General features: G+C 35.9%; 1 protein-coding gene across 1 annotated transcript in view; it reads left to right on the top strand.

Moving 5' to 3' along the window:
* Positions 1–22,708, top strand: part of TECPR1 (tectonin beta-propeller repeat containing 1) — a gene marked incomplete in the record, with an annotated part of 1,181,271 nt that overhangs the window by 292,180 nt on the left and 866,383 nt on the right. Inside the window, 1 exon segment of the mRNA XM_044089712.1 lies at positions 16,100–16,201. Coding sequence (XP_043945647.1) covers positions 16,100–16,201 — 102 coding nt within the window.

Here is a 22,708-nt window from a genome sequence, read left to right as displayed (position 1 = left end):
GAAGAAGCTGGCACATGAATAGAACAATAATTTATTAATTTCGTAAGTGTCAGAATTATCTGTTGCATCATTTAAACTACCACAGTTATTATTTTTTGTAAAAAAAAACTTCTTAAAGCTTACTAGCCAGTTTAAAGCATTCAGTTTCAAGTTTATAATAGGGTGACATAATTGTATGTACAAACTGAGGTCCATTTGCAAGCAAAATAAACTCCACATTTGGAAAATCAAAGCAGGTAGTGTATTTATTTATTTATTTCCCAAGTTAGAGCACTGATCAAATCTGACCAATTTCATTTTTACCTCTAGTCAAAAACTAACCAATCGTACAAAATAGAGATGAGTACAAAACATATAAGTGACAATAAAACAGTACAATGGTAGAGTAATGTTTTGGAAATATTGAAATCTGTCTTGGCAAACTATTTACCCAGTTCTTGGGATTGAATAAAATCATAACAAAATACTAATATTACTAAAAATTACACCAAATCATATTTTATGTATTTATTGATTTATTTGATGTTTCTTAACTTTCAGCACAACTCTGGCTATGCAGACTATAACAAAATACTTGCAGGTAAAACAGTTTTCAATAAGATGCACATAGATTAAAAAATACAGATGACATTAACTGTAATGAGCAAGTTAAAAAAGTAAAATACATTAAATAATAATTTGTGTTTAAATAAGGCAACAAATGAACAAGAAGAATACATGGTAATCTATAGTCAAAAAAATTCAAGTACATTTCAGTTATTATGAGAATTGAAACACATTTATGTGCAATTTGACATGTATAGGGTATCAGAAAAGAACGTACAGGAACATAGTATTATACTGTATAAAGTGCAGTGCAATATACAGGGTGAAGTAAACATACTGCCTAATTATAGTAGAAAGTATAACTGAAAAATAGGTATATACATAGCAAAACAAAAAGGAATTTTAATTAAATTAAAAAAATTCCCTATGATCCTTCTCCCACTCGTATGTTATGTTACCTGTTTGAAAAGAGAGAAAAAAGATTTCCAAGTTTAGAAGAGGGGCAATAATTGTATAATAATCAGAGTTTGGAAGTAGTTGGGGTGAGGGAAATGAGTGTTTTAGCCAGTTTCTCTGAAGTACTTACATTTGTTTTCCTGTAGCAAATGAGAATGAAGAGACTTCTTGAAAGAAATGAGATTTTCAGTTTTCTTGATGGGTTCAAGTAGAGAGTTCCAGCAACCTGGAGCAAGTTTAAAGCAGGATCTTTCACAGGTAGTAAGGCTAAAAGATGGTCTGAAAGGAAGGCGTAAGTTAGAATTTTGAAGGTAGCAGCTACAGTTTTCGATAAAAAAAATTAATGAGTGGGGGAGGACAATATTTGTTGTGTTTTTTTCACTTTCTTCCTCTTTTGTTACTGTGTCAGTGGAATCTATCTGCCTCACTATGTCTCCTTTTGTGGTTAAAGTTTTGATTTGGATGAAAAGTCCATTTTCCTGGTGCTACATCATACTGGCCATTTTTGAAACAATTAAACCTAAAGCTACACTTACCACTACTTATTTCTTCCTCACATTTATTTATGGTGCTTCCATCCTTACTAAGCTTGAAACATCACAAAAAATCAAAACTTGAACAATGCTGTGACAAAGTTGCTAAATTTGCTGCAGATACCCCTTTTAGAACCGACCACAGTATAGCACTAAAAAACCTAAATTAGTTTGAAACTACCCCATCAACTAATATATACACAGTTTCTTACCACCTATAAAATTATCCTGAATCCATCTGTTTGTCCTGCAATAAATAACATTCTACACAACTATGTTGTTCCCACTTGGTCATTACGATCCAGTAACCAAAACTCCTGTCTGTCCACAAACTTACCGTATGTGCTGAGCATTGTCTGCACTAGTACAATGCTGCTAAGGCCTGGAACTCCTTATCTGAATCCATCAGGTTGGCACTCTCCCTCCCATCTTTCGAAACTATTATGAAAGACTTCTAGCCAAAAGCTGGATCTGTTCTTGCTCAACCCCAGGATAATCTATATCGCTAAATGAGAACAAATACCTACCTATTCATAACGTTCATCTTCTTACTCTCCTTTCTTCACTCCCTTCCTTACATCTATCAATTTTTCTGTCCTGGCTTTCTCTCTATGTATACCTTAAGCATGTCTTTTCTCACTTAGTATTGCAATTTCAGATTGTATTATGCTAAAAACTTTAATTTCTCTGTAAGCTAGCTAAAATTTGTCTAACTATTAAATCGTTATCATATAACTTGTATCTATTCTTATCCATTGTTTTCATATTATGTCTAATTTGGTATAATTATTTAAACTGTAGTTGTTTTATTTTATTACTTTTAAAACCTGTAAAATTATTGTTTTTAAAATGTGTTGTAATACCTTGGAGCTTTTCTTTCCATGCTTCCTCTGAAAATGGACTTCTACCCAGTCGGACTTTCACAGAATTCAAATGTCAATAAATAAAGAATAAATAAATTGGAATCCATTGTAAATACAAATATGATCATCAAATATAAATAAATAAAATAAATGTATTCATTTTATATTTAAAAGCTTCTTTCTCATTGCATTTGACCTTGATATTTACTTTTAGAAGTATACTGTTCAACTTAGAAGCCATCAGTTTATGTTCCTCATTAATATGTTTGTCATCCAGTGGTTAATATTCACATTTTAGTGTGTCCCTTTCAGTTTGTGTCTGAATCGACTTTAATATGCATTCATGTGCAGCTTCAGTCTCATTTTTTGTTTTTATTGTGATAATTGTGCTTATTATATTTTCTCTGTAGTTGTTTAGTTTTATACTCCTTTGAAGACTTGTGATTGATGAGCTACGAGTATGTTTATTAATAAAGTTTTCCAAACCAGTTATTGTCATTTATACATCCTTGATTTTATTTTATTGTTTTAATAATCATCAGTAGATGGTGCCAGTGGGAGAATGGCTGAAAAGCCCACAAGACAGTGGTTGAGGCATATAGTGGCCTAAAACCTGGATTAACATGTACCACACAAGGTACATTTAAAATCTAGTGTTAAAACAGGAGTATTAATTATTCTTTCTTCTTTTCTTTTATTCTGTCTGCTTAATACATTGTTGGTGGAAGAATCCTCAGACTTTTGATATAGGATATTTGCATAAATGTTTCTCCTCAATAAGTTTTCACCACATATTGCAGGTTTAAATTTAATTTCAAATGAGTAATCTAGTCTGGATTTTAGATGTATAATGATTAGAAATGATGGACTTTTACAACCCCGGGATCAATATGCCTTTCAGAACCATCGTATTCCTGGTCATATGCTGGTGTCACACCTTGCTATTAGTGAGGACTCTTAACAGGATAAACCATGCTTTTTCTTGGGCATGAAATTATTGGAAATATGATAACCTGTAAATTGTAGAAAAGAACTTTTTTAAGCAAATTTATTAAATTACTTAAGATGTAGGCATGCATGCTTTAATACAAAAGAAAACACAACATATTAACATTTTTCATGCATTACATATTACATATATGCTTTCTTTCATTATAACAACTATCATTCTGTTCAGCATGGTAGAAATTGCTCAATTCCTGCCTTCTCTTAAACCTTACTCATCCTCTTTAACATATTTCTCTGTAATTTGCTCCTACCCTTTTCTAAAGATCCCACTTCCATTTCTTTTAACTCTTTAACAATATTCAATACATGAGCTACAGCTGGTTTAGATTTTGATTTCTATTTTTCTAGTAATTGTTCTTTTTGGCAGCCAATAGCATTAAACTTAATAAGGCCTTTCTATGTCTAGGCAATTCACATCCTGTTTCCCAGTTTAAATTAATCATTCCCTTAGTCACAGCCATTTGTTTCCACAGTAATTCTGACAGAGTACACTGCATGGAAATTTTAAAATCTGCTAACTCATTACACTGCCAAAAAAGCATGTTGCTAGTTACTTCTTTCTGTTCCATCACACACCACGAGCATTTGTTATCTACCTGAGGAAAAATTCTTTAAAGTCTGCCTGGGGTATAAAAATACTAATGCAAACACTTCCAAGCACTTTGTTGCAACTTGGGAGTCATACATATGAGTTATATTGTTCCTTTGTAAATTGCTTTTTTTGGGTTGTCTTTCCAATCTTTTCTAATCTCCTCTGATTGATTCGTATAGCTTTCATGCAATATTTTGTATACCCTACTATCTTTCTTAACAGCAACTTCTATTCTAGACTCTGCTATAAACTCTACCAGAGCAGGTATTTCACTTAGGATTCCCCTAGCCCTTTCTTTTTGCCTGTACTGTTATGTCAATCCCTGAAAGTGAAGACAATCTCTAATTTACAGTCCAAACTTCTGATTGGCCTCATCCTACTCTATCACATTTCCCTTTCTAGTTATTTGCTCCCAGTACCTTGGTTCCTTTCTCACGTTTCGTCAGTAAATTCCAGACCCTTCTTGCCTGTTTTCTGTATCCCTACTTGTAGTCATCTCTATTGACAAAATCGTATCCATTCCTGTGAACACTTAACTCTTACAACACTTTCTACTACTTTCTGAATATAATATTCTGTATGTTTTTTTTTATTCTGTTTAAGCAACTACATTCAAAATCCTACTCTATCCTTATATCTTGAACCCCCCTTCTGCTTCATCAGCATCATCATCTGTTTCTTCTTTGATTTGTAACTCTTTTGCCTTTGTTATATATGTGACTCTTAACTGTGTAGCTTTAAATATCTATACAAATCAGGTAATCCTCATCCACTTTTGTTCAATGAGTATTATCAACATGTCCTGCTTAACTCTCACCCTAGTCCACTCTGAAATAAATTCCTTCAACTCTTTATTAATTATTGTCCACAACTACTTCTCTGTTTGATAAAAATACTCCTCACTTCTATATAAAGCTAAATAAACTAAAAATATTTTCACTTCTTTTATCTTACTTATCTTACTAGCCAAATCCATAAACACGAATTTCCAGTTTGTCAGTTTTTGTATTATCTTTTGTTTATTCTCTTCCCAACATCCTTAGCTGCCAATACAGACTCACTTTTATGCCATACACCTAAATGCTTCATCTTGCTGTGTTCTCTTAAATATTGGTATTGCTTGACAAATTCATTTGTTGTTGTTAATCTACTGCTATGGTCTTAGCTTTATCTTCATTAATTTTATATCTCCAAAAGAATTAAAACTGTCTCAAAATGTACCACAGTATTAAAATGTCCTTTTCTGGATTCATCAAGTGCAAAATAATGTCATCTTCAAATAAATCCAGCTTTTCTTGATTACCATACGAATAACATGAATGTCTGAGTCCCTTATTTTCTTTGTCAGTGGCTCAAAACATAAAGCAAATAATAAAGGGAAAGTGGGCATCCCTACCCTTTTCAAACACAACTTATCAGAGAAGAACCCTTGCACCTTAATTATTACTTCCGATCACTCATATATCCTCCTAATTAACCCTATTAGTAAATCAGGGAATGCACATGCTTCCATTTTCCCTACACATTAAATTCCATTGTACTCTATCGGATGCTTAATGTACATCAAGACCCACCACCAGAAACATATTTTCTTATATTCTGCTTCTCCCTGGATTTGTTAATGTTGTCAAATATTTCCTCCCTTCCACAAAACCTCATTGATCCATATCCATCATTTTTGTCAACACCTTTGACAATTTATAATCATGGTTTACAATTGAAATGGGACGATATAAAGCTAGGTCTGGTGGGTCTTTAACCTCTTTGGGTAATGCAGCCACCACAGCTTTCTTCCAAGATGTTGATGCTTTCCCTTCTTTTAAAATACTATTAAACAAAACTTTTCACGTCTTATCACTTTCTTCCCTCCTAGCTTCCAAATTTCCACAGCAATGCCATCTGTTCCCGGAGACTTTCCCACAGATTGATTATACATCGTTGTCTTTATCTCATCTCCTCCTGTCTTTAACTATTAATTGTTGGGCCTCATCTTCCTCTAACCTTAGCATAATTAAGTCTTCCATAAATATTTCCATTTGTGCTTTTGCTTGGTTTCTGCTTTCCTCTGCTTTGTGCTAAATTTCATAAAAAATGTAAGAAATATCTCTAATACCTCTCTAGGATACGTGTTTATTTTTATTGTCATGTGGTCTGTAAGTTTGATGACAATCCTTTACTTTCTTTTGCCTAGGTCACTGTGCTAAAAGTTTTTGTGGTCTGGAGATGTTACTAAAAATAGTTGCTAAACAGAAATCTCTCTAACTCTTGCATATTATCCAAAAACCCCCTTATTTTCCCTTTCGCACTCAGCAGTTGAGATTCTCTCTATTCCACACTACATTAACCTTTGTCAACTTCTTGAAATAATTCTTATTACTTCTTAACCATATCCCTTTCAATTTTATTTCTTCCCTATTTTAAAACCCATTTTTGTTTATCCACTCATTAGCTATCACTTCTCAAGAAATTTTATCTTTCCCCAAAACTCTCAAATAATTTTCACTACCCAGTCCTTAAATTCCTGTCTTTGTAACAAACAGGTAAGTAGGAAAGCTCCAGTGTCTTACTTCATTACCCCATATTTATATTCTAGTTTTATTTCTGCATGATCTGTAATAGTTATTTGAAGTGTGTTGAATCTTTCAATTAAATGTGCATGCTGCTGTGAAATATAATTTCTATGCAGTCTAACCCAGTAATTGTACCTTAGGGGAATAATATGTAAATTCTGTCTGAGTTCCTACTATTAAATTCATATCTTCCAATCCAAAGTTTTTCATACATTTCTTCAGAAATGCCTACCTTTTTTGTTATAGTTCCTTTCTAGGTCCCATGATACTTCCTCACTATTGCAAATCAAGTTTCAGTCCCCGACTATAAATGATACTCCTTGCTGAAAACTGATTATTTCTTCCCCAATTTTTTAAGCATCATAATAGCAGTTTTTGATGGAATATAAATGCATGCTAGCACAAAACTCCTCCTTTGTTAATAGCTCCTCACTACCACAAATTTACGATTGTCTTTTCCTCCCTTCTATCACTATTGGAGCCCATCTAGAAATCAGTAGTATTAATCCTCTTTTCCTTTCCCCCTGATATTCTGCTAAACATCCATCCTGCAATCCTTTATTCATCAAACCCACATGCTCATTTCTATCCAAATGCGTCTCCTGCAGCATTGTTGTTTGCACCCTACATTTCTTAATATTATTCAGTACTGCTTGTTTTAGTATATACAACTAAGACCATTTACATCCACCCGTGACTCCTTTTTCCCATTTTTGCACATGGGGTCAGGGTGTCACTTCAACAGTGACAATCCTGTAGAGCCAAGGTTCACACCATTGGGTGGCTAGCCCTGCCACATCTATTCTTCCATACCACACACTCGTATACAGACTCACACCTATGGCCAATTTAGAGTATCCAGTCCACTTACTACATGTCTTTGGAATGTGGGAGAAAATTGGGACACGAGGAGGAAGCACATGTACACAGGGAGGACATCCAAATTCTGCACAGAAGGCACTCCAGCTGAGAATCAAACCAGAGAACCTTTTGCTCTGAGGTGACAGTGCTATCCACTGTGCCACTGTGCTGCCCCTGTAAGGCCATTTATATTCCAAGACAATATGGACAGAATAGTGATATAAAGTTATTGCACCCACTTATTATAAGTGACAGACATTCTTCATATTGATCACTGCTGCAGTAGCCTTAGATATATGGGTTATATCCTGCCAAGGATATAACAACTGGCCAGCTATCAAAACTTCAGGGCACTGTCCATATGCCAAAACCGTCAAGCAGCTCAAGCTGAGCAGACTAAAAGACAAGTTTGGGCACGAAACCCAGCAGAACCTTCTTGCAGCCAACGAGAACGTTCCTCTGAGGAATTTGAAGATCGAGGGTTGGCTTGTGCTTTCCTTTGCTGGGCAGATAAGTTCCCTTGGTGGGACAAAACTTCTATTTTCTATATATTTACTGAAATTTTATTACTTTCCTCTTCAAGAAACTTATTTTAAAACTAGGAGTATTGTGTTTTAACAGACTGTCTCAAGACTTTAATGTACTTTTAAATGGAGCACTCATTTTTTCTGTCAGTTTAAAAGTAGTATATAATAAGTGATATATTTTCTGTGGAGAAATTGTGTTTATTTTCTGTTGTGGGAGTGCTATAGTGTTTGAAAGTACTTTTTACTGCATTCTTTTTCTGTCAAAAAAGTAACTTGTTTGGACTGGTAGTTTTACCACCATTAGTTGCTTGTCTTTCATGGAAAAGGGGGATCATTTTCGGCTTGACCGTGGAACAAATTGTTAGTCCCATGATCAGTCCTTCTTCCAACTGCAAAAAGGAAAAGTTAAACAAACATCCTTCATCACCACAGCAGGCTAGCAGTTTGCCTCAGCCACAGGTGAATGACTCTGCTGTGGCCATTTGGTGTAGCTCAGACCACTCCCCTTTTCCTTGGATCCCTCTAATATAGCACCTACAGCCACTATGGGGATTAGCCACATCCTCTGTGGCTATTGGAGTCCCATCAGAGAGCAAGGGAGACCCTGTCCATCCTGGGAGAGGGAACAGGGGAGGTTGCCCTGTTGTGTTAGAATGCTGTACCCATCCTTGGGGGAAACAGTGGCTGCCATTAGTAGCATGGTTGGCCCCATTTTTCATGTCAAAAAGAAAGAGAAAACTAAGCATGCAGCTACTCGGCAATTGTAACTCTAAATTTGTGATATATATAGCCACCTGTGTAGCATGCAATGCATTCTACATAGGCAAAACGGAAAGATACTTTAAACGACGCATATATGAGCATCAATATGCCATTAGTAAAAAAGATGATAGAAATGCCCTGTATCGACATATAAAAAACACTAATGATAGTCATCATTTTAAGTATAACATCATTGATAAGGTAGAACCATCACCCTATGGTGGAAATCTTAAAGCAATTCTTGCAATGAGAGAGAGCAAGTGGCAGATTTCCACAGATGCTACCAATTTCCCAGGGATCAATGATTTTATTAGTATAAAACCCTTTTTGATATTAAATAAATAATGTATTCACCCTATATATATATAATTATTATGCATGAGTCTATATAATAGCAGGGATCAGTTTTTAAGTTGATGGTTATTTATTTATGTACACTTATAAGACATTGATATTGGTATGCATTTTTAGCATTTTAAAATAGTTACTATAAGAGCTAGACATTATGACGTTTATTATGCATCAATAGTGTTGTGTGAGCAAGACTGCACTGTGTAACAAAGTCAGATTGATAAAATTGATTTTAACAATATATGTATTTTTAATAACATATGTATTTACTGTTATTATACATGAGCAATATAGTCTTGGTTTTTTAAATTTATGTGTGACAAATGCATTCTTATAAAGTTCTTAGGAAGTTCTTAAAAAGTTTTTAATTAATTAATTAATATTGGCGCCAAAATGACCTATATGTGATATATAAGGAGCACTATAATGTCAGTTTGTACGTTCTGAGGAAGTCTGCATAAGCAGATGAAAGCGCTTAACGTTTATTTATCTGTTATGATTGTAGTCTAATAAAGTTCTGTGTGTCCGAGCCGAGGTATTCATCGTATTTTTGCCATCCTGAGAGCTTCGTGTTGGAACTACATTTTCACTATGGGGATTAGCCACATCCTCTGTGGCTATTGGAGTCCCATCAGAGAGCAAGGGAGACCCTGTCCATCCTGGGAGAGGGAACAGGGGAGGTTGCCCTGTTGTGTTAGAATGCTGTACCCATCCTTGGGGGAAACAGTGGCTGCCATTAGTAGCATGGTTGGCCCCATTTTTCATGTCAAAAAGAAACAGAAAACTAAGCATGCAGCTACTCCTCAAATTTCTTTGGATTTGAGTAGTATACTGGGACTGGCTCATAGTTTAATTCAGGTTATTAATCCTTCTTGTAGAGTAGTTTCTGGTAAAAGGAAGAGGGATGCCTCTTTTCCTGAAGAGATTCAAGATTCTGAGACTGAGCAGGAAGATGCAGGGATGGATTCAGGGTTTTGCTTTCAGATTTCTGATTCAGCCTTAGAGGAAAACTCAGCTTCTGATTCCCTCTGTGAGAGTTTCTTTTTCTGAGATTGTTGATAGAATGTCCAGGTGTTTCCAGTGGAAGAACAAGGAGGTTTCTCAATACCTCAGAAAATACTAGGAGTTGTTACGGGGGATTTTCTAGAACCTACACCCATTCCTCCTGTCCTCTCTCCTTTAGAGGATATGTGTCTTACTGCCTGCAGTTTTCCTGATAGTCAGCCAGCTGTACCTAAAAAGGCAAATAGGGTGTATAAAGTTTCTCAGACTTTTAAATTTTTATACGCTATTCCCAAACTTGACCCTGGTGGGTCAGGTTGACTCCACTGCTACTAAATACTTCATTAATTCCAATCCTAGGCTTTTTAATAAAGATGGGTATATTATTGATAGGTATGAGGAGAAAAGTGTATACTTCTGCAACTTTTGTTTTTCAGAATTTTAAATTGTCAGGCTCATATGCTAAAGTTTGTTCTGACATATTGTGAAAGTATGAATGTTTTATCTACAGTTTCTTCTTATGAAGAAAAATCTACTTTAAATAACTCATTTATTTTTTATTTTACATTTGTTGACCAGGATAGTCCGACTGGATACATGTCCATTTTCAGTGGAGGCCTGGGGAGAAAAGCTCCAAAGGAAGTAATACAGGCAAGGGAGAAACTTAGTTTCTTTTATTGCATAGATCAGCACTTATTGATTGCAGTGTGTATATGACTTTGTTTATATTTCTTCCAGGACTATGGCCACTGCTGGTACTGTTTCAAGGAGGTTTGCTTGGCTGCATTCCCAGAACTTCCCAGATGCAAAAAAATGATATTTTAAATTCTGCCTTGGATAGAAATTTTGTATTTGGCCCCTCTGCTGCAAAGGTGATCAGAAAGTATGCTAGAAGGGGTGAGCTGATCCAGGGAATCTCTCTAACATTTTCAACCCTCCTTTTCCAAATTGTCTAAAGTATTTTCTTTCTCCTCATCCATCTGTGGCAAAGAAAAACAGAATAAACAGTCTCAACAGAATTCAGGTAAATGGATTTTTAAGAAGAAGTGGCAAGGAGGTTATAAAAAATAACTCTCAGACCTTCCAAAAGCCAAGTCTAAATAAGTTTTCAAGAGACCTTGTGACCCCCTCTCACCCTGGCCCTTTTTCCTCTTCCAGAAAGCCCAAATCTCCATTGTTCTGTTTGGCAACAGATCAGGGTTCCAGATGGCAGTGAGAGGAAATTTCTCTTTCCCAGGGGAGTCATTCCTCATCGTGCAAATTAGACTCTCTTATTTCCACTTGTTCTTCATCACATGCTGTCCCAAAGAATGATTTAACTAGTCCCCCCTTCCCAGGTGGGGAAGGGGTTTAGTTTAAGGATGTTCCTAGTGCCAAAGAAAGAAACGTTTTGGAGAGCATTTCTGGATCTTTCTATCCTAAACCTGTTTGTGACAGTACCCAAATTGAAAATGTCACTTTTTTTCCTACCGCTTCTTCCTCTTTCAAATTTCCTGGTAAAACTGGACTTAAAAGATGCTTATCGTCATATCCCTATTCATCCATACTGTAGACGTTTCTTAAGGTTTTGTGTGTCAGGATCACATTATCATTTCTGTGCCATAGCCTTTGGATTATTAACTACACCAAGAGTGTTTACAGAGTGTCTAGCTCCAATTGTAGCTCATTGCAGGCTACAGGGTATCCACATTTTTTCATATTTTGATGAGTTGCTTATCTTTGCAGAGTCTTTTTCAAAATGTCAGGAATTTCTCTCTCGGGTGAGAGATTACTTGCTAGGATTCCAAGAGAACATTCAAAAGACTTTCTTGACTCCCTTGCACAGCATTGTGTTCATGGGATGTCAACCAGACACCTCATTTTAAACAGCTTTTCTTCCACAGGAAAAAATAGATCTTTATTTAGATCCATTCCTAAGGTTTTCCACTCGAACTTCAGTCAGCATGAGGGAATATCTCAGCATTTTTGGTCTTACTGCATCTCCCCTGGCAGGGCTCCACATGAGAAAGATAGAGTGGTATCGGAAATCTCTTTGGTGCCAGTGTCAACACCCTTCATCTTTTCGGATCCCAGTACTGGGGTTTGTCAGAACAGATTTTTTTGATGGAGACAATTCGATATCCTTAAATCCAGGTCTTCTCTTCTCCCTTCTTCCCTGCTTCAAAGCAGTCATCCACCACAGACACCTCTGAATTTCCTTGGGAAGCAGTTACAGGAGGGATAAAAGTGCAGGAGGTACAGGACACCAAGGACAGATGCAAGCACATAAATATCAAGGAGATGTTTCCCCTGATCAAGGCACTCAGCTTTCTAAACCATCTTTGGTCCCTGGGACCTCTTTTAGTAGTTACAGATGATACCACAGTCATGTGGTACATCAGCAAGCAAGGGGGAACCAAGTCAAACTTCCTTTGCAGAGTAGTCGTGTTAGCTTGCGATATAGCTTCACAGCATAATCTCACTCTACATGTATCTTATATTCCTTCAGAGCAAAATAGTGTGGCAAACAAGCTGAGCAGGACCAGGGCATACCCTCATCAGTGGAAGCTAGATCAGTGGGTCTTCCAAGATTTGATTCATCTGTGGGGAGATCATAAAGTAGACCTGCTTGTCTCCTTTCTGAACAAACAAATGGTAAAATTCTGTTCCAGGACTCCATGTAAGAAATATGCCTTTTCTTTTCTTTAGACAGGAATGCTTCTGTATGCCTTTCCACCCTTTACACTAATACAAGGGTACTTCTGAAGATTCAGAAGGAATCCCCCAGGATCACTGTGGTGACTCCCTTCTGGTCCAGGTAACTATGGTTCTCCCTTCTTTTAAAAATGGCCAAGGGCAGTTACCACAAGCTTCCTCACAGAATGGATTTACTCACACAAGAACAGGGCTGTTTGATACACCCCAACATCAATCATCTTCAGTTGAATTGATGATAGGGTCTTAATTCTGTTTAGGAACCTTTTTTCTGAGGCCATGCAGCAGATACTAATGGAGGCAAGAAAGCCTGCTACTACAAAATCTTATATTAGCAAATGGAAAATGTTTTCTAGTTGGTGCCAGCAACATATCAGCACCCACTCAGGACTAGTTTTCTTTTGTTTTACAATATTTGTGTAAGTTACTGTCCTGTGGCCTTTCAGATTTCTCTTTCAAGGTTCATTTATTAGTCATTTCAGCATGTCTGTCTGTAGATCATACTCTTTCAAAGCAGTCTCATATCAAATATTCTTGAAAGGGGTTTTGTATAAGAGTTCTCTATGAAAACCAGTGGCTCTTCTTTGGGATCTTAATTTTGTGTTAGAGAAGCTAATGCTCCATTTAAACCAATTAATCTATCTGACTTGAAGTTCTTAACATGGAAAGCAGTTTTACTGATTGCTGTGACCTCTGCATGAAGGGTATCTGAGTTGCAAGCTCTTAATGGTGATTCAACCTACTTTTTTCCATAGGGCCAATGTTTCTTTGAGAGCTAATCCTTCTTTTATGCCTAAAGTGGCATCCAGGTTTACTATAAGCCAAACTATATTTCAGATCTTCGGATCAATTGTTCATTTCTTTTGAAGGTAAAAGAAGGAACAGTGTGTCAAAACAGACTATTTCCAAATGGTTGGTTGTTATACTCACCATGACAAATCAGTTCTAGGCAGAGTCAAGACCCACTCTACCAGGGCCTTGGCTTCACCTATGGCTTTTTGGAAAGGGTTAGATTCTAGAAGTATTGTAGAATCTATTTGGTCGCCTGTACATACTTTTACAACGCAAGGTTGATTTCTTCTTTAGGTCTAGATTGACCTTTACTAGGACTGTTTTTCAGGGGCTTCTTGACCATTCTTCTTCCTCTCCCATATATAGTTAACTGTGGTATCTACCCATATAGCTAAGACTACTACAGCAGTGATCAACATGAAGAACATAATACATTTGTGCAAGCTGAGCTTACCATAACAGTAGATGTCCAAATGATCACTTCTGCGGCAGCTGCTCCCTCTCTCCATCCCCCTTGTTTTTTTTGTGTGTTTTTTATGCCAGGGTTTATATTTTTTTATATTTAATTTATATTTTGTTAATCCTAGCATTCTCCTTTCAGGGCTCAGCCTCCATCTCTCTGCTAGCAAAAAAGCTCTGAAGGGCTTTGCACCCAAGCATGTCTTTTAGTCAGCTCAGCTTGAGCTGCTTGGCAGTTTTGCCATGTGAAAGTTACCCTGAAGGTTTGGAAGCTGGCCATCTGTTATTTCCTTGGCAGAATATAACCTATATCGCTAAGGCTACTGTTTATACATCTACTATTATGCCAAGTTCAACTTCCATAACTGTACTTTCTTTTGAATTTGTATTTCTAACTTTTATCTTACATGCACACACTGTTTGGCAAGCTTATCTTTATGCAGTTGTTTCTTCTCATCTTCATTTAAACCTTAATAACATTTTTCAAGACATTTTGCTTTAGTGAAAACCCTCAAACAAAACAAAATTCAAACCCTATCTGCTATTAAATTACATGGTGCTAAGTTTGAAACAAGCTTTTCAAAAATCACAGCACCTACTACAGAAGCCCATCTGCAGAAATCATTATTCAGCACTTTCAAAATGAATGCAGTGTTGTCTCAACAGCAAAACAGACCACATTACAACAGTTTACTAGAGCACATCACAGCAGGCCACATCACAACAGCACACTAGACTTAGGACGTCATGGAATGCTGTTTCATGCCGAGTCAGTCCCCCATATTTACCACCTCAAGGGCTAATATAGTGAATTCTCAGGTTACCACAAACTTGGGAAAGAAAGAATCACCAATATGTAATAATCACCAGTATGTAATTATTTGTTAAAAGTGCTGTGTACTTCATGTCCATAAACATACTGCTTTGCCGATGCAAAGCTTGAACACATCTAGTGTTTGCACTTCTAGAGTTTTGTCTACATTCATATAGATCTGCTTCACATTCATACATCTCTGTTTCACAAACCTTAGAATGCACATGTGTTTCCCAACCAGATCTCTTGGTATTGGATGCCAGCTAATAACATTAATCTCAAAAAATGTTGTTCAGCTAATGGGATCCTAGAGGACTGAATATATTTTTTCTAGTGAGATATGTGCTTCTCTTCTTACAGGAAATGGAATTTCCTTTGCAGTTGCATCTAGTCTTCATTTCCTCTGAACCATGTAGTTCTTAGTCATTCTGAAATGGCAGACAGCATCTTCATGCTGTAATTATTGAACACTTGCACTGCTGCATTAGTTAGTGGGTCACCGGATGTTCTATGGAGCAAAGGCAGTGTATGCATTGTCATTATTGTGCGTTGTGTTAGTGCACACATAGAGAATGTTACAATCGATAGTCTGTTGCATAGGTATTGCTCTAGACAAAAAAATACTGCATTAAGGGTGTACAGTAATGAACAGTGTCTGTTGAGAAAAAGGCAGAAACTACTGTCTTATGATAGTAGATATTATGAAGCTGTCCAGATTGCCCATGTTTGAAGTACTAAAGTTCAACATATTAACTTTTCTGAAATGTCAAGATACGTTAGAGCCTTTTTTCAAAATGTGTTTAAATAATAAAAATAGAAAGCAGATACAAAATTCACAAGACAGTTTACAAGTCAAAGTAAAAATATATTTAACGATTTATTTTTTTACTGTGCTTAGAAACAGTAATTGAAGATGGTATTAGGTTTTGTAAACACAGATATAAGATAGTCAGTAAACCTCTGCTTGACTCTTATCCAATGAATTTTTAAGGTAATTTGCTTTTATTAACTGAACCAGTTCATTGAATTATGCCTTTCTTTATACAGTACTCTTTATGTTATAAAATTAATGCTTTGTAGGCTAACAGCAGATTGGAGGTCTAAAAATTTTTCCTCAGACTAAATCTTCCAGTACTACTAAGAGACATGTTAGCACAGTTCTGTGAATCAGTTACACTGTTGATTATGTGGTTTATAACTTCATGTGTTTGTAAGTTTTTGGTTTCTTGCATGCTTTGAATATTAATGACAGTTTTCATTTTTAACCAGGTTTGGTTCCGCAGAGGTGTAAGTTCACACAATCCTGCAGGAAGTGGTTGGATTGGAATGGTAGGAGAAATGCTACTGGTGAGCGTGGGCTTGAATGATCAGGTGAGAACGATTCTAATTTATTTTAAATATATGTGCAGGTATAGTAAGTAAAAGTAATTAACCAAGAATATAGAAGGTAGCAAAACCAGATGGAAAAATTACTCCAGCTTATAATATATAAATATTAACTTATGTATTGATTAAGCATTATTGATTTTATGCATGTGTTGACAGACCCTGAAAGTTTAGCTACTTTTGGATGATGTATTGTTTATTTTGCACTTGTATCTTTAAGTATACACATTTGTTAATTAATAATTATGATGTTGGGGTTTTATTTTGAAATGATTGGTGTTTGAGGTTATATAACGTAGTGTGGTATAAACTGAAAATTTACTCTGATGAACTCCTGTTAGAATTTTGAAGGGACAACAGTGCTTATTGTATATTGTATATTTTGTATGTGATGCCGTGCTTATTTTATTATAGGCTGGAGGATTTTTTTTGGTGTAGTTTTGTTGCCTTCTATATCTTTGGTTATTTAGTTTATGTTGTTTTTCCTTCGTTTGTTGGAATAGTAAAAGTAAGTATTGTTTTTGTGTAGGGTCAGTGCAATGATCAGTCATTACAGAGCAGTACCTTAGAAATGTTGAAGTGATGAATTTTACAGCACTGGCTTGTCTATTTCATAAAGAATTCATATTAGACTCTAGCGCTGCTTAAGCAAATTATTATTCCAAAGTGACTACCCCTGGTATCAAGGTTACTCATTAAATTTATGAAAAATGTTCTTTGTTGATATCATTTTATATATGTAAGTGGCAAAAGACAGATCAACTAGTGTTCATTTTAATGAGCTAGTATGCATTAATCAGCTCTTGAGAGTTGTGGAAAGTTTATCCTGTAACTGTATTCTGTTTTATACAATGTCTTGTGTGCATTCTCATAAGCTGTGTTCTACATTGTATTACTGCAGAGTGTTATCATAGACCTGTTTTATATTGTGTCACTGTACAGTATGCATTATGTTGTTATTGCACACTATTATTGTAGAATTAGTTTTATGTTGCATTATACAGTGTTCTATGATGTTTTACTACACACTGTATTCTACATTGTGTTTTTCAGGCATTTTATATTATATTTCCACAGAGTGCTATCATTGGTAGAGTTTACAATATGTAGCTCTACACTGTGTTTTGCATTGCATTAGTGCTGCTACTGTAAATACTCTTCTACATTGTGTTCCTATATGCTGCACATAAAATTGTGCTACTGCAGATAATTAGTGCTGGCAGTCTTGCATTATGTTGTCTGGTATTTTGTGTTATATTGTTGTGCACGTTATGTTAGTTGGTATGCACAGACAATTCTGTGCATAGCACATGCAAGACATTCACAGGTTTTCTCTCACACAGTCTATCCATCTCTTTGCTGGATGCCCTCATTTCCTCTTGACTTCTTCTTGTTTGTCCCAGATCTTTTTTCTTTTAATAGGAAACATCTTTATTAAATTATCACTTATGGCATAGGCAACCATACATTTTGTGACACCCCAACACTGGCCCAGTAATCATGGATAGCCCACCAATTCATAGGCGATGCCCCAACACCGGCCTAGTAATCAAGGAGCCTCAATCCTCACCACTGGCAACAGTGGGGGATGTACACACTGGGACGATGACAAGTACACACACAGTAAAGTGCAGTTTCCCTTAAGAGCACACAGAGATCACAGTCAGTCTGGGGCTGGTTTCTCCCTCTTTCTCCAGATCCCCACTAAGACTCCTCACTGACACAGCCATAGAGTTGAGATGTTAGCTGAGTATCCACGCTAAGACCTCCAGTACTCTCTCTGTCCAACCAGTGCTTCGTGTCCGTGCCCAAGTAGCTAACACACACACACACACACACACATGGGAAAGGCTGGCACAGGTTTACTAGCTGTGCACCCTTCTGCCAGAGTATAAGGTAGTTTTTCTTGCCACCAACCACTACTTATTGGCTACTTTAAAGCCCTTAATAAAGGGTGTTCAGTCTTACTGTGTAATGTTACTATTAATCCAAATGGTAGTTTGACTAAGAGCAAGGCTATTAGGAGTGGCCTGCACAATATCACCAAATAGATATGCAAGTACTCTAAGAGCTTAATATGTCTCACAAATATCCACAAAAATAGGTTTAAATATATTTAATATTAAATAAAAAAACAAGAAAATACTCAGTGAATCATCACAGTAACTTTATAGTTCAAAATCACAGGAAATATTTAAAACAATTGCAGGACAGTCTCAAATAAATGCAGAAAACATCTAAACTAATCTTTACTATATTCCTTACTGAATCTAAAATAAATTACTGTACCCTAGTTAACTTACGTACAGAACAATAAGCAGGCAGAAGTGGTGAGTGTAAGTTTCCAAGTCAAAGACAAAACTCAGAGTGCCTCTCTCTCTCTCTCTTTCTCTCTCTCTCTCTCTCAGAGTTCTTAAATTCAAATCAAATGTTACTGCTGGGTTAGCATGGATGACATCACTTTTTGTCACCTGACTTTAGTTCCCAAGCTAAACCCCCTCTTTGTCAGAAACTAACAGCATTTAGCATCTCACTGTGAAACATACATAAATAAAGGCTTTTCCTTAGATTGTTTGCAGATCCTGTAAGTCCTAAAACAATAAAACACTTCTACATCTCAAGTGTAGTAATTATCTCTCTTTCAAAGCAACACAGAAAGTCCCCTTGTATAGACATCCTGTCTCCTGTTGAATGAAACTGAAAGATAACATCTCTTTTTTGTAAGTTAACTTTTTATGTTCCAGTTTTCCACTGTTTATATACAGTTAGACAGTTTCAATAGTTTAGATACATTTCTGTTCTAATCCAGTAGGGTACACTGTGGTCAGACTGATAAGCTCAGTACTTTACAGACAATTCTGTTCCAGCAGTTTGATACACACATAACATACAGTTCTAATATAGTGATGACATAAGCAATTGCATCATGCTGATATTCACAAATGACATATAACTATTAACAAAATTCCAGATAGCTGGGCTGGCAGTATCTCCTTCTGTCACACCTCTAGATAAATCATAGTAATATTCTCAACCGACATCTAATTATTTACAAGATTCCAGATAGCCAGGCTGGCAGTAGCTCCCCCCATCACACTTTTATATAAATCATATTAATATTCATGAATGCCATATAATTATTTACAAAATTCCGGCTAGCTGGGCTGGCAATATTTCCTTTTGTGACACATTTATATAAACGAAAACAAACCATATTGAAACAATCCCAGCTGCAAGCATTTTACATCACAAACCATATTGACATAATTACAGTTGCGAACATTATAGATCACATTATAGATCTACCCAAACATTTTCAGTCAAACATTATATAGTTCATTCAAGTCTTCCCTTGTTTTAAACCTCACTTCTCTCCTATATGTATTATTCTCTCAATTCCCATTTTCCTATGTAATTTGCTCCTACTCTTTTCTAAAGATCCAAGTTCCAGTTGTTTTGGCTCTGTTACTATATTCACTATTTCTAGTACAGTTGGTTTAGACTTTGATTTCAGTTCTCTAGTAATTGCTTTTTTGGCAGCCACCATTAGACTCAACAAACCCTTGCTATCTCTAGGCAGTTCTGATTTTGTATCATAGCTCAGAAACATGATTTCCCTAGTTACGTCAGTTTGCTTACCCAGCATCTCTGACAGAGTAGTCTGCAGGAAATCTTTAAAGTCTGCCAACTCATTATAGTTCCAGGCAATATGTTCCAAGTTACCACTTTCTTCCCCATCACAGCTCCAACATTTACTGTGTACCTGAGGAAAATTTATCTAGAGTCTACTTGGGGTATACAAATATCAATGTAACATTTCCAAGCAAAAAGCCTAAATCTTCTAGATTTTTTAGCATATTTTTGAGACATACATGTATCCCCCCATTTTTCCTTTGTGAATTGCTTATCCAGTCTCTCTTCCCAGTCCTTTCTAACCTCCTCTGATTGATTCTTATAGTTATCATGCAATATTTTATATGCTCTACTAATTATTCATTTTTTAATGGCAGCTTCTGTTCTAGATTCTACTAAAAACTTGACAAGTGCTGGTCTCATTTAGGACCCTCTTTTTCTTTGTCTTTGCCTGTACTCTTATATCAATCCTTGCTAGGGAAGACACTCTCTAACCTGCAGTCTAAATACATTCTTGGCCTCTTCCCATTCTCTTACCTTTTCTTCTCTAGTTATTTGCAACCAGTACCTTGGTTCCCTTGCCAGTTTTCTCCAATAAATGCCACCCCCTCTTGCCTGTTGTCTGTATCACTAATTGCAGTCATCCCTATTGGCAGAATCTCCATTCTCCAGTTCCATGTTGGCTTAGTTCTTAGAATACTTTCTGCTACTTTATGAATATAATATTCTGTATTATTATTGTTATTCTCCTTAAAGATCTGCATGCAAAATCCCACTCTCTCCTTTTTTCTTCAAGTTTCCCTCCTGTTTCATCATCATCCTTTTCCACTTTGAATTATACTTTTCTGTTTGTGCTGTGTCTAGGAACCTTAAATGTGTTGCTCTTAAATCCCCATTCAAATTGGGTAATCCCAGTCAGCCTTGTTTTATTGGAAGAATCAGCTTATCCCTTCCCAGATAAAATTCTTCAGCTCTTTATTAATTTGCTATGCACACCTTCTCCTCTGGTTGGTAAAAATATGCGTGCTTGTATCTTACTATTCTTATGCATGTAACAGAGCTTCCATTCTCTCAGTTTTGTATTATCTTTTGTTTATTCTCTTCCCATATATCCTTAGCTGCCACACTAGAATAATTTTAATCCATACTCCTAAATACTTCATTTTATCATATCCCCATATATATATATATATATATATATATATATATATATATATATATGTGAAAAAACAACACGAACAGATCCCAAGATGTGATATCAGCAAAACAAACCCAGCTGGAAGATACTGCCAAAACTCCACTTCTAGTAATTCAAAAGCCAACGAAACTCCAAAAAGAAGCACGATGTTAATAGTACAAAAATCTTTTCCTTTATTGACGTTAGCGCTTTCACAGGTGTCCCTGCTTCATCAGACGTTACAAATAAACAGTTATCTTGCATCATTATATAACAGATTTAAAACACATCACTTCCTAATCTAATGACATCATTTCCCTTGTAAATTAAAGAGCCATACTGCTTCATTTGAGTGTATGGCTCTTTAATTTACAAGGGAAATGATGTCATTAGATTAGGAAGTGATGTGTTTTAAATCTGTTATATAATGATGCAAGATAACTGTTTGTTTGTAACGTCTGATGAAGCAGGGACACCTGTGAAAGCGCTAACGTCAATAAAGGAAAAGATTTTGTACTATTAACGTGCCTTCTTGGAGTTTCGCTATTTTGAATTACTAGAAGTGGAGTTTTGCAGTATCTTCCAGCTGGTTTATATATATATATATATATATATATATATATATATATATATATTTATTTATTTTTATTTTATTTATTTTACATTTGTTAACCGGGCTAGTCCAACTGGATACATGTCCATTTTCAGTGGAGGCCCGGGGAGAAAAGCTCCTCTACAGTACTACTATAGTAAGACTAAAACAAAAACTTTATCAGAATATATCAGCATATACAAATAATATCTAATAACATATACTTTAAACCTTCTGTTAGAATTAAAATCATTTGAGTACAATATGAGGTACAGTACGTAGTCTCTCTATTACTTAGAAAAGTGTACAGTATGACAGTACAGATAAAGTACCTAGTTAGTCTAATACATCTTTATAAGAAGATGAAAAGTAGAGATTTAGTTCCTTTATTAGAAGTGAGGTAATAGAAACAGCTTTGTAGAGAGTTAGATATACGAGATAAAGAGAGGGTGGAAAAAAATCTCATAGCAGGGAGATATGAAGGGTTAGTCTGGGTTATTGCAAGAGCAAAGCCAATGGTTGGAAAAGAAGAGTTTAAGTTTAGTTTTAAATAGTGGGATTGATGTTTGAGTGGTGAGGTCTTGAGGTAGTTGATTCCATAGTTTCCCAACTGAGTTTGAAAATGTGGAGTCACCTGCTGAGTTCTTAGAAAGAGAAGTATGAATCAGTATTTTGTTAGAGGAGCGCAGGTTCTTCAGATTGCTATAGGGTTTTATGAGGGTGGAGAGCATTGGGGTATTGTCTGGGTGGTAGAGAGCTTTATGGGCGATTGTAAGTTGGTTAAAATGTATAAGGTTGGGTAATTCTAGCCACCCTAGCTTTTAAGATTAGAACAATGGTGAGTCCTATATGGAGATGCTGTAGCAAATCTGGCAATATTGTTATAAGACGTAGTTAGTTTGGTAAGATTATATTTAGAAAGATTTGTATAGATTGAGGAGGCATATAAAAGGGAAGAGATTAAGTGGGTTCTAGCTATAGTGGTTCTGGCTTCAGGAGTAAGGAAAGATTTAATTCTATACAGAGAGCCTAGTTTTCTGTTAGTTGATTTTATTGTAGAGTCAATGTGTGTGTCAAATTTGAGTTGGTT

The sequence above is a fragment of the Protopterus annectens genome, chromosome 12.part0 (genome assembly GCF_019279795.1).
Source record: "Protopterus annectens isolate FY-2018-M chromosome 12.part0, PAN1.0, whole genome shotgun sequence".
Classification (NCBI taxonomy): domain Eukaryota; kingdom Metazoa; phylum Chordata; order Ceratodontiformes; family Protopteridae; genus Protopterus; species Protopterus annectens.
The sequence above is the reverse complement of the archived record's forward strand: the minus strand, read 5'-3'. Positions and strand labels throughout refer to the sequence as shown.